This window comes from Lynx canadensis, chromosome B4, assembly GCF_007474595.2.
Source record: "Lynx canadensis isolate LIC74 chromosome B4, mLynCan4.pri.v2, whole genome shotgun sequence".
Classification (NCBI taxonomy): domain Eukaryota; kingdom Metazoa; phylum Chordata; class Mammalia; order Carnivora; family Felidae; genus Lynx; species Lynx canadensis.
In genome coordinates this window covers 11,206,359-11,219,931 of record NC_044309.1, presented here as the reverse complement: position 1 = coordinate 11,219,931, position 13,573 = coordinate 11,206,359, and the positions used below count along the sequence as shown (strand labels likewise).

Genomic DNA, 13,573 nt, shown 5'->3' with positions numbered 1-13,573 from the left:
TTTTAGTGAACCCAATATGATGATTCTATTTTGAGCCCAAACTGCTTTTCTTCCCTCTTCCATATGAAAGTTATTCCAAAATTTGAAGAAAAAAAAAATCCTTCATGCCCACACTCTGCTAACCTTCAGTTCATCAAGGCAGCCTTACAAACAGCACAAATCCCCGACGATGAGCAGATCCACCATTTCTGAACATTTTCTGAACATTTTTTCATCTTATGTGTTTATTCTTAGAACCCAGAGAAAAGTTTAGCATATTTTGAAACATTTAATGACCATTTTATGAACATTTATTGCCATGCAGTGAGCTACATAGGTGCTTTGTATTCAGAGTACGGCCAAGTATGTGTCTTGTCACGGACTGACAGGAAAGAACAGAGAGGTACTGAATACGTAAAGGATGTGTTGCCACTGATGCAACAGTTAGGACGATCCATGCTATGTCTAATAAATTGGTAAGCTAATCAAACAATCCCAGTAAATGAATCGATTCCAGTCTGGAGATAAGTCTTATAAATTGCCATAGGGTTCTATTCTGAATCTTACTGAAGTTCTCAATTGCTGTGTTATAAAGTAGGAAACCTTCACATTTGTGGCTAAAATCCAGAAAGACCACGTCTAAAGCATTGTCCCCGCCGGTCACTTCTTAAAAACATATTCCTCCTCCCCACCAGAAGACAACCAAACAGAAAAAAAACAAACAAAAAACCCCACATTCTTCCCTGGGCTCTGCGGCATCACCAAATCCTGGCTTTTCTAACTCACTGGCTACACAACCTCAGTCATTTTGGGGAGGGAGCTCCTCTTCTTTGTCCATCTCTAAAATATTAGTGGTCTGCAGATCTGCCCGCAGCCTTTTTCTCAAGCTGTTTTCTCTCTGGGTGATCTCCTGCACCTTCCACAGCTTCCAGGAACATGTACAAAACTACATCTCTAGTGGGGCAAGTCTAATAGTAGACACGCACGGTTATCATCACCATCCTCAAATTAGCAGCCCTATTGAAAACATTCTCTTAGTGAACCCACATCAACTCAGAGATTATTGCTCCAATTTCTAACTGTTCCCCAGGCTTCTCATGCCATTCTAAGAGCAATGGCATGGGAGTTGGCACAAAAGCAGGCTGCTCGTTCCCAGGGACGTGTGGAAGCTACTATTCTGGCAGAGCCAGAGAGAGAGAGGTCCACACCCCTCCACACCTCTGGGCACATCCCACATCCAGCCTGGCAATCTATTTTCTCTCAGACCTTCTTCCTGCCTTTGCTCTGGTTTCTTTTTCCAGACCCAATCCCATATTCCTTCCCTCTCTGCCTCCCAGATCCTTCCACTGTGAGCTCTGGGATTCTGCCCCATGATTAATCAACCTCTCCGCATTCTTACCCTCCTCCATAAACATTCCTTATACCCCTATCCTAACTGGAACCTGCTTTCTCCCAGAGGAAAACGGGAGGTGAAGCTGCTCATCACCACACTGACCCCTCAAGTACTGAAGGTGGAGTTTCATTCCTCAGGGACATCCCCCCTCCCCCCACATTAGTCTTCTAACTCTGAAAATCTCCAGCCCCCAGGGGGACACGCCCTGTAGGAGAAGCTTCACGGAAAAGTGTCAGTGTATATAGATGAAAAAAACAACTATAAACAGTATAAATAGTATGAGCCTGCTCTTTGTTACAATGTATATATGTATAGTAGGTAATGTATATTTCATTACCTAGTCTATATAGCATAATATGAGTATCTATATACTTTATATATGTGAATCTGTGTACATATATCCCATATACATAAAGGAAATGGACCAAAAATTTAGTGATTATCCTGTACAAAATTCATCATTTTTTCTTTCGCTTATTTGCTAAGTTTTCAATGGCAAACATGTATAGCACAGCTCTTCAAATGTTATCCTGACTTGCTGCCTACTGCACTCGTAGGGCACTCCAGTGTACCTGTCCTCACCAGTGGGCTTTATGCTTGTAAAAATCAGTTATATTTGTTCCTAAGGCTGGTGCTGCGGGAGAAAGAAAACGTGGGGGGGGGGGGAATCATAAAAATCTAGAGAGATGCTGCATTCAGATTGCTTCCTTAGTGCTCTTAATTTTAAAGATTTGCAAAAACAAATCCAAGAAGAAATACATTTGTCAAAATACATGAAGCATCTCTCATTTCTTTATCATACTCCTTGCTTTAAAGAACTTTTTTTTTTTTTTTAAATTAACTGACTACATTCTAGTTTCAAATCCATCAGGGATGCCTGGGTGGCTCAGTTGGTTAAGTGTCTGACTTTGGGTCAGATCATGATCTCACGGCTCATGAGTTTGAGCCCTGCATGAGTTTGAGCCCTGCATCAGGCTCTGTGCTGACAGCTCAGAGCCTGGAGCCTGCTTCGGATTCTGTGTTTCCCTCTCTCTCAGCCCCTCCCCTGCTTGCACACACACACTCTCTCTCTCTCTCTCTCAAAAATAAATAAATACTAAAAAAATCCACCAGATATGATTGCTTCATCTATATTTTGTAGCAAACAGTGATATTATAAGATTTCAAAGGATGAGAACACATTGAATACGTATATTGTTCATAAAAAGAATTTCATATCACTGTATAAATAAGTCAAAGGGTTACTGTAAAAGAAAAATGAATATCTTCATGCTAGGTATACTACCAACCAAATAACTTGATACTCAGGATATCTATAGAAGTTCAGAAGAATTTAATTTGATGTTTAAATCCCTAAGAAGCCAGAGAGAATAGGGAAAACAACAACACATATACACACTCCTTTACAAAACAAAATGGAAAATATTGAAGGCATGCTTCTGGCTCAAGAGACTGGCACATAGCAAATGCTCAAGAAACATTTGTCATTAACTGAATGAAGTCCCAAGATTCAGCATATTGTAAGAGAGTCACAGAATCCTTGTGATGCAAGTTTTCCAGAGCCAGAGCCCTCAAACATGCAGTACAAGAGCTGCAGTGAATACATCTTCCACCTCACTTTGAGCTCCTTTTTTTTTTCCTTTTTAGAGAGAGAGACAGAGAGACAGAGAGAACACACGAGCTGGGGAGGGGCAGAGAGAGGGAGACAGAATCTTAAGCAGGCTCCATGCCCAGCACATAGTCCCACGCGGGGCTCAATCCCATGACCATGAGATCATGATCTGAGCCAAAATTAAGGGTTGGATGCTTAACCAACTGAGCCATCCAGATGCCCCTGAGCCCCTCTTTCCCAAGAACTGCGCTCTCCCATTCCAGGGAGTGGGTTCCTAAGACCACGTCTACCTCATTCCATTCTGCCTCCCTCCCAGTTAATGGATTCCAAAGACACCTGAGTCGAGGTGGGTCAGATTCACTCTTTCCAGAATTCATGACTTGGGATAGGGAGACACAGGTGGTCCACTATGCCTCCTGTTTGTGCAAACAACATGGTTAACGCTGAGCACCTGCTTTCCTTCTGGGAGTCTGGAATTTTGGCACAGGCAGAGGGTGTTTACATGGACGTCTGCCAATAAAAACCTCAGGTGATGAATCTCAAATGGACTCCCCTGGGTGACGTTGCACATATATTGCTGTATTGATGTTGCACGAACAGGAGTGTTTCTGTATCACCCCTCACGGGAGAGAGAGCACAAGGACTCCTGCACAACGGTGCCTGTGCTGTTTTCCGTGACAGTGCAGCTGTGTATCCTTATTACATCACTGTGATGAATCTGAGCCATGAGTACAGCTATAAGCCGAGCGCCATGAGGCTTTCTGGCGGATCTCTAAATGTAGGGGTGGTCTCGAGGACTCCTGACACGCATTATGGGTAGCACAGGAGCTGAGTACATTAACAGCTGTGCCCTGTGGGCCCACACACAGCTTCTGCCAATATTCCCAGAGTTAGTGCTGGTTTTCTCCCCCGCTGAGGCTTGGTTGCTGCACACATCCTTCAGCTCTGGAAGATATCCTTGTATCTTTTCAAATAAAATCCCCGCTTCCCCTTAGGTGGCCACAGTTGGTTTCTGTTGCTTGTGATCAAAAGAACCTTTGCCGATACAGGGGTAAAAAAAAAATTATGATAAGGATATCTACATCAATTACTTTATTCTCTCTGTAAGCAAGCACAGTCGGGGCACTGAAGAGTGTTTTATTTTCAGGAAAAAAGGGTTCGCATTAACCAGCATGAAGTACACTGACACATAAACTAAACTTAGTACTTAATCTAAAAGTCAATACAGTTCTTTTTCATCATCTGGTCATAAACAGCCTCCCCCCAAAAATATCTAGATCATATCCATGGGTTTCTTACATTCAAGGCAGCATATGCTTATAGCAAGTGGGAATGTTGGGTATCTATAAAATGACTGAAGATTCCAAGAAAGAGAATTTCATAACTGAAGTCTCTTCAAACCCCATTAAAATGTGATGGCTGCCCCCACCCCCCACCCAATTTCAGCTTAGGAACTTTGGAAATAACCACATTAAAACAAAGACTTCAGGGGCACATGGGTGGCTCCATTGGTTAAGCATCAGACTCTTGGTTTCAGCTCAGGTCATGATCTCACAGGTTCATGGGATAGAGCCCTGCATTGAGCTCTGGAGCTGAGCGTAGAATGTTTGGGATTCTCTCTCCTTCTCTCTCTCCCCCTTTCCCCTTCTTCCGAGCTCTCTCTCCCTCTCTCAAAATAAATAAACATTTAAAAAACAAAGAAATTAAGGCAAGACTTTGTACCAGACTATTATATTCTGTACAACAAATTCAGATAAACCTAGGCTGTGCAACTGAGTTTATTTTATATCATACCTTATCTTTCCACCTCAAATACAGTATCTTTATAAAATAAATTTATTTCAGGGTGCCTGGGTGGCTCAGTCAGTTAAGCGTCTGACTCTTGATTTTGGCTCAGGCCATGGTCTCAGGGCTTGTGGGATTAAGCCCTGCATCCGGCTCTGAGCTGACAACGCAGAGCCTGCTTGGGATTCTCTCTCTCCCTCTTTCTGCCCCTCCCCCACTTGTGCACACACGCGTGCTCTTTCTCTCTTTCAAAATAAATAAGTATTTAAAAAATAAAATAAAATAAAATAAAATAAAATAAAATAAAATAAAATAAAATAAAATAAAACAAAATAAAATTTATTTCATTCTTAAAAAAAAACAAAAACAAAAACCTTGTTCTGGTCCTTTCTGGGTTTTTTCCTAATCCTTTCTTAAATCACTGCCAAGATAGATAAGTAAGGATCACAGATTGATAGTGAATGATAGCAAGTACTAACTTTTGCTCAGTGTTTCACACACGTCATCTTACCCAACTCTTGCAACAACTCTGAAATAGGTCTCCTCATCTGCAGAAGAGTAAACTGAGGCGCAAAGAGGTTAAGTGACCTGCAAAATGTGACAGAGGTAGTAAAGAAGCTACCTTCAAGCATATTTGACTTCAGTCCAATGTTTTATCCATTATATTATAACAAAAATTGAAAAGGGAAGTCCAGAGCCTACAGCAAAAAGGATGAGAGAACTGGAAATCAGTGAGACATTTGAAAAAAAAAAAGTACAAGGGCTAATGTCATTAGCCTTTTCTGGTCTGCATTGTACCCCAGAATTATCTAGATTTTTTTAAATCTCTAATGCATTAAGATTTTCTTCAACTGCTTTTCTCATGAGTCCAGTAAAGGCTCCTATTATTTCTAATTTGCAACATACCCACAACCTCACTTCAACTACTAAAGCTCAGTGCCAAGGTCAGTAACGGCTAAATGCTGCTTGAAATTCTATGGCGCCCATCTCCTGCTGGTCCCTAAGTTCTGCCATATTTTTGTAATCTGAATCCTCCATAATGACATTGATACTCCTGAATCGGCACTCCTCCATTTTCAATTGGGATTGTTGATGAATAAACTGAAGTTTACCCGAATTGAGGTTTACAGAGGTTAAAGTACAAGCTGTTACTAATAGCCAGCAACAAAGAACACTCACCACAGGTCAAATTTTAACTAGTGAAACCACTGTCATTTAAGAGGTTACTAGAAGCAAATTCAATATCTCTTTAAAGCCTTAATGTAATGGATGTCTTAGTGAATGATGTAGTCGCCCCATGCAGGCATTGATTTTCAGCCAAGATAAATATTTGTAAAAAGAAGGCTGATGAAGGAAAGGCAAAGAGGAGGAGGGAGGCACCATAACTTTGATCGTATCCCATCTCACTATGTCACCCTGGATGTGGGAGGATGCCATGTGTCCATTTTCAGGACGGATTGTCCTTCGATTGACTTTGCCAATCCCAAAGAGTTGTGGACATGATCCACCAACCAACCCAATCATTTCTCTCAACCAAGATGGTACCTTTTAGGACAACTGGCAGGCGTCATGAAAAAGGCTTGAGCCCGTCATGATCTCACGGTCCGTGGGTTCAAGCCCCATGTTGGGCTCTGTGCTGACAGCTCATAGCCTGGCGCCTGCTTCAGATTCTGTGTCTCCCTCTCTCCCTGCCCCTCCCCTACTCATGCTCGCTCTCTCTCTCTCTCAAAACTAAATAAACATTTAAAAAATTTTTTGAAAAAATAAAAAAAGGAAAAAGACTTGAGCCAATTAAACCATGTACTCCTAATTAACGGAACTGACCATAAGCACCCACTTAAATGGAATTTAAGGAAAAACCCAGCAAGCCTTCATTGTGTTCATGAGCAAAAAAGAAATTATTAGTTCTTCTAAAGCATAGTAATATAGTATATTACCCAATGTATACAGTGCTTCCTTTCTTGATAATTGGTGTTACGGTTATACACGCAAAATTCAAATGCGCTAAATGTCACAAATAAATTGCATATACAGAATTGTATTTCCATTTCTTAGTAGGAATAACTCACGTAATAAGTATTCAGTTAAATCTAGAGCTGAGAGGAATGTAAGACAAGGAGCTTACCAAGCAGGATCTTACGGCATGAGAGGATGGTCTCTATATGAAACTGCACACAGTCATAAAAAGTTCAGTAGAGTCCAAGGGGTCTCTCGGACTGAGAGTTGAGGGAGATCAGATTAGGATAGCCTGGAGTTGTCTAGACAGATGTTACAGAGGAGATGGGAATGGAGATGAGCCATGGAGAATGGGTATGAAGTGGAAGGGCATACAGAATGAGCGGGGAGAGCCTTGGATAACGGCTGGAACATGGGGGAATTTATGTCAGAGAAAGGTAAGAAAGAAGGCAGAATGGGTCATGAAACATGAAGGGCATTCAATATCAAGCTAATGAATCTGGGATTTTATTCTGAGAGGCAAAATAGAGCCTTTGGAGAATTGAGTTAAGAAAACAACTCAATGAGGGGGCGCCTGGGTGGCTCAGTTGGTTGAGCGTCCAACTTTGGCTTAGGTCATGATCTCACAGCTTGTGACTTCGAGCCCTGCATCGGGCTCTGTGCTGATAGAGCCTGGAGCCTGCTTCAGATTCTGTGTCTCCCTCTCTCTCTGCCCCTAACCCACTCGCATTCTGTCTCTGTCTCTCTCAAAAATAAACATTAAAAAATAAATAAATAAATAAAAATAAACATTAAAAAAAATTTTTAAAAAAGAAAATAACTCAATGAAACCAATGTTTTAGAGAAATTGTAGCAAGACACTAGGCTACAAATTTTCATAGCAGTGAGGCTAGCAGTTTTATCTTTTTGAAGTCATGGGAATTCAATGAAAGCGACAGGCCCTTTGCCTAAAAATAGACACACACAGTTGTGCAAAAGCCACAGACCCTCTAAAACTTTTCCTCAGGGATCCGTAGACTTGGCTAGGAGCACCTGGATTAATATTTCTTGCAGCAGCAGCAGCAGACCAGAATTAAAGGCCTACGCTAGGATCCCAACAGTGAAAACAGAAAGCAAGGCTTTGAGAAACACAGTGCTCAAGATTTGATATGAAGTATGAGGTGAAAGTTGAAAGTGGGTTGTTTGCCCCACATTTTTACAATATGTCTGTAGCAGAGCCTACTACAACTCCTGAGATCCATTTTCTCTTCTCTTTCATGGTAATAATCAAATATACAGCCATGCAGAATAAAGATATATGTCCCAGCCTTCCAGGCAGCCAGTTGCCCATGTGACTAAGTTCTGATGAATAAGAAGGTAGTAGCCATGATCTGTGCAACTTTGGGGTCTTGCCCTTAAAGGGAGATGTGTCCTCTTTCCCTTCCCGCTTTCCTCCATCCTGCTGCACAGTGTGGACGCAGTGATGAGCCATCCTGGACCGGAGTAGACAGCAACACCCACAGGATGGTGAAGAAACAACATAGAAGGAGCTTGAACCCCTTCGGACCTTGCAGAGCAAAACTGTCATACCAGCTCAGACCTTTACTCGTCTCACTTAGGTCACTGTTCCTCCACGTGTCCAACACAGCCCCTGAACTTACCCTATCTATAGGGTATGGTCTCTATATGAAGTACCATTTGGTACTCGAGGTGGGTTGCTACCATAACAGCCTAAAATACATATGACCTTGGCTTAGCAGTCAGGCGGTAGATACCAAGAACCCAGATGTTTCTGACTAAAAAGCTAATGAGCACTGTGTTATGCTATCTGACAAAACGCGTGGTGAAACTGTCACCGGTGATGTCCTGCAAGGCAGACTGTATGTCCACGGAGTTGTCGCTCAGTAGCATGTGATCGTTGTTTCTTGTCACTTTCAGGAAAGCCCTGGGAGGGAGATGAGGTCAAGCTAGAGTGAGCTAGTTGGCAAGAAGAGATGGAGGGAAATTCAGCTCTGCTAGAAGGCAGATCCTAGCAGGTTTGGACAACTAGAGGCAATTATAAAAAGTGGTTCTGAAGAAGCTGTCTTACCAAGAGGGAAAACAGACAAACCCTTCTTCAAGGACCTTCCAGTAAGCATTCCCCGTTAGGCAATGAGGGACGCTGAGCCTCCAAGTTCCAATCAAGGGTATTACCTTCCCACTCAAGTCTATTATTTTTGATGGTCTCAAGGTAAGCACCTCTACATTTAGGAAGCTGAGTGGGTGGAACACAGAAGCAGTAAATAAAAGACTGGAGTTTTCAGGATTAAAAACGAGCTCTAGAGGAGATCTTTGTCTGGGGGCAATTTGGTCATAAAATGACCACAAGCAAAAAGACTGCAAGCCTATGAATGTCATGAGAAAACTGTACTGCCAAAGAAATCCCAACTTCGGCCATTAAAAATAAAAAAATAAGTAAAAACAACCGTGTCGTTGATAACCCCCTAAAGTAACTCTCAGGTGCCTAACCTTACCAAAATAAGGTAGGCTGTGGACGGTGAGCAGCCCCCAAGGAGGGCATACTCCCCAATGTCCAAGGCAGAGATGGCCACAGAAGACGATGGATAAAGACCCACACGGCAAAGCCAGGGGAATGTTATGAACTTGCTACATCGCCACAGAAAGGATCTCTTATCATTCCTCTCCAGCAGGATTTGATAACTGGTTTGAATAGTGACTACTAGAGTTCCTCATTCCTTTCTTTTCCAGATGGGAGTTTTCTTTGTATATGGAATGTGTCAGTAGGGGGTGCATGGCAGTTCATGAAATTCTAAAGCATTAGCAGACACAACCAGTCCTGACAGAGAGGACTGCACATTCTCGGGAGATAACAGACTTTGAAGTGGACTCAAAAACTGAATAGAGGAGACAGAATCCATTCTATAAACGGGGGAAAAAAAAAAGAAAAAGCTTAGGTTATTTGAGTGGCCAAAGGGGTGGAATGTGGTGATTACTAATTATTTTTCAGTATTTTCCCCAGATAATTCTTAGCTGATACATGGCCAACCTGAATAAAAATTATGCTTTCCAATCTCCTTTGCAGATACATACTGACCAAGTCCTGACGGTGAGATGCTACCAGAAGTGACAGCAACTCTCCTTGCCCCCTTTCTCCCACCTAGGCTAGTAGGAGACAGTGATCTACAAAATAACCGGTACCTCCTGAAACAGAAGAAAAAACTGCTACAGATCTGCATGCAATGGTAATTTTGAAAAAGGTATAAAGTGGACCACTTGCCTTTCCGTTTTATGCACAGTAGTTAAAAAATAGGAAGAATTGTGGGAAGGGGGGATGGGCTAAATGGGTAAGGGGCATTAAGAAATATACTCCTGGGGTGCCTGGGTGGCTCAGTCGGTTGAGCGGCCGACTTCAGCTCAGGTCACGATCTCGTGGTCTGTGAGTTCGAGCCCCGCGTCAGGCTCTGTGCTGACAGCTCAGAGCCTGGAGCCTGTTTCGGATTCTGTGTCTCCCTCTCTCTGACCCTCCCCTGTTCATGCTCTGTCTCTTTCTGTCTCAAAAATAAATAAACGTTAAAAAAAAAAATTAAAAAAAAAAAAAGAAATATACTCCTGAAATCATTGTTGCACTATATACTAATTAACTTGGGTGTAAATTTAAAAAATAAATTAAATCAAATGGTAAAAAAAATTTTTTTTTAAATGGGAAGAATGAAGGGCGCCCGGGTGGCTCAGTCAGTTGAGTGTCCAACTCTTGATTTTGGCTCAGGCCATAATCTCACAGTTCATGAGACTGAGCCCTGGGTCAGGCTCTATGCTGACAGCTCAGAGCCTGCTTGAGATTTTCTCTGTCCCTCACTCTCTGCCTCTCTCCCTCCCTCTCTCTCATTCTCTCTCTCAAAATAAACAAATGAATTTAAAAAAAAATAAGAATAAAAGATTGCCCTTAGCAACAGAATTTCTTTTCTTTTTTTTATGTTTTGATTTATTTTTGAGAGAGAGAGAGACAGCATGAGTGGGGTGGGAGGGTGGGACAGAAAGAGAGAGAGAGAGAGAGAGAGAGAGAGAGAGAATACAAAGCAGGTTTCAGGCTCTGGGCTGTCAGCACAGAGGCCGATGTGGGGCTCAAACTCACAGACTGTGAGATCATGACCTGAGCCAAAATCAGGTGCTTAACTGAGCCACCCAGGTGCCCCAGCAACAGAATTTCTTAAGCTAGATTCTGCAACTGTGCAACAATTATTTCCCAGCATTGATTTCACTCTTTCCTCCCAATACCACATGAGCACACCCTTGGCGTTCAGTCCTAACTCAATACTGAACTTTCAAAGTCACCAAGCACCTCACAGTATAGCAAAATCATTACCAGTCTGGATGGGCGGGGGGAGCGGGAAAAGTCAATTTGGTGATGAGGGAAGAGGGAAGGGATTACATATAAAATCAACCCCAGAGATATTTTTTCAAGCCACACCAGCCCAGAGCTCCCAAAATGATTTGGATACAGTCTTCCAGGTAAAAACCACTGGCCAAGTTTTCCAAGGCAAGGCTTAGTTTTCAGCTGCCAGGCTGAAGAATCAAATAGAGGGGTACCTGGGTCGCTAAGTCAGTTAAGTGACCAACTCTTGGTTCAGGTTCAGGTCATGATCTCATGGTTTGTGGGTCTGAGCCCTGCGTTGGGCTCCGTGCTGACAGCAGGGAGCCTGTTTGGGATATCTCTCTCCCTCTCTCTTTCTGACCCTCCCCAGCTTGCTCTCTGTCTCTCTCTCTTTCTAAATAAATAAATAAGAATCAAATAGAGGCCCAATTGTGAGGGAAAACCTTAAACAAGATCACAATAATTATGCACTGAACACACACTAATATGATCCTAAATGAAGAAGAGATTGTCAAACATGTCCTACACTTGTGAGTTATGACTATAACAGTATTTGGCCATAGATGGCTATAGACTTTCTGCTAAAGAATCACCAGTGGTGCCTGATAAAAATCCATATTCTTGAAATCTATCTCAGACCACTGAATTAGAACCCTGGGGTGGGGGGAGGCTTGGGAAATGGTATTTTAAAAATCAATTCAAAATGATTTGAACACACACTTAACTTTGAGAATAACTGACATAGAAAATTCTTGACACTCGATTTGCAAAGTGAAATAAGATGCCAATAGTCTTATCCCCAAGGATTAACAATCTATTTGGCCAAAATGAACCTAAAGGAACCCCACTGCATCTAAGAGAGAGAAATCAGGTTTACTATCAAAGTCACCTGAGGTCAAGAGCAAACTATTGAGGTCCCAGTGTGTAATATAAGAGTCAAAGTTCAGGTACTTATATGATGAAGAGGATCTTCATTGTCAATCTAGTAACTGGATCAAAGATGCCAAATGATCTTCTTCTAATAATCAATCTGTATTCATCTGTTCTGTGAAGATTAAATGCATCACAACTTTGCGGCACAAACCAAATACCCCAAATAGATTTTTTGTACATGAGCATACAAAGAGAGGTCTCAAAAACTAATATTCAGGTCTCCTAACCCATTAAAACCATCAGTGACATGGTTCTGAACTCAGCAAAGAATCTTAAACTCTGAAATTAAAGTAAGAGGCTAGTTAGGCCAAGGAGACAAATAATTATTACCATGCGGTGGTCCAACCACCAGCTAACTGCCCTCTTCACCCTAGCTGTACAGTCGTGATCCCCACACATTCTGCTCACAAGAGCCTTAGAGATGGCCCTGGAAATGTATCCTTGAGTAAGCTCAACGAGCTGGGAGATCTTAGAGCTCTTCTTTTCCCGCAGCTCGGCCTGCGCAAGAGCTAAGTTCCCACAAGTTTATTATATCCAAGGAACAGAAAAGACAAGACCTCACAAAACCAGTTTGAACACGAGCGATGGGAAGATCACCCACGCGTGGATCCAATGCCGAGACCCCGACTTCACGTTTTCCCACCTACTAAGGCTGGACAGAGGGTGACCCTCACACTGACAACCTCCCCCTGCCCAACCTGCCTTCCTTGGCCCCCTCATCTCCCCTTACTCCCTACGGGCCTGAGCGCACAGTGCAGACCCCCAGAAGTCCAGCCTCTCCCACAACAGCATCCCACCTCAGGCCTGTCAGGGAAGTCCCCTGCTTCCCCAGCCCCTACGTGCACGGCACGGCCCTATCCCCGACCTGAGGGGCGCGCCAGGCCGCCCCGGGGCTCCCGGCTCTCGGGCTTCCTCGGCCGATAGCCATAGACACCCTTCTCTGTCTGGTAGCCGCGCCGGAATAGGAGCGGAGGGGCTCGGCAGAAGCCTCGTCTTGCTGCTGCCACAGTGGTCGTGGCCATGTCTCGCCTGGACTCGGGGCGGAAGACAAGGGGCAGCAGTCGCCTGGATACGAGGGGTCAATCCTGGGCTGCCTGGAACCGGAGCAGGGGGAGGAGCGGGAAGCGGGAGGCTGGAGGCGGGAAGCGGAAGCCCCGCCCGAGACAACGCCCCCGCGCCTGATTGGCCAGGCGCCTGCCCCTGGGAGCCAATCCAGGTAAGCTGCCGGGGGGGCGGAGCCACCTGCTGGGCTCTGGCGCCAGGCGTGCGCTTCTGGCAGCCGAGGGAAGCCGGGAGTGCAGAGCCTGGCGTCGTCATCTGCTTTCCGGTACAAAACTCGTTATCTCTATATATCCTGCAGACCCCAGCCAGGAGTATTCACCCACCACCCCTCTGCTGGAAGCCCGCGAACACGACCACACAGAACGAGACAGGTTCTCGTACCGAAGGGAAAAATCAGCGACAGGGTGCAAAAAAGTCGTGGGACCGAGACCAAGGGACTCAAGAAGGAAAGGCCATCTGAAGGAGCCAGAAAATCAATATCGCTCCTTTTATTTTTTTCTTA

The 13,573-nt window shown here is 43.7% G+C and overlaps 1 protein-coding gene across 2 annotated transcripts in view; it reads right to left on the bottom strand.

The window, feature by feature from the left end:
- DHTKD1 (dehydrogenase E1 and transketolase domain containing 1) overlaps window positions 1-13,114 on the bottom strand; it is a 51,123-nt gene extending 38,009 nt beyond the window's left edge. For both annotated transcript variants that reach the window (XM_030321440.1, XM_030321441.1), the window contains exon 1: window positions 12,875-13,114. In XM_030321440.1, the coding sequence (XP_030177300.1) occupies window positions 12,875-13,031 (157 nt within the window). In that variant the 5' untranslated portion in view covers window positions 13,032-13,114. The remainder of the gene's footprint in view (window positions 1-12,874) is intronic.
- Between the last annotated feature and the right edge of the window lie 459 nt (window positions 13,115-13,573).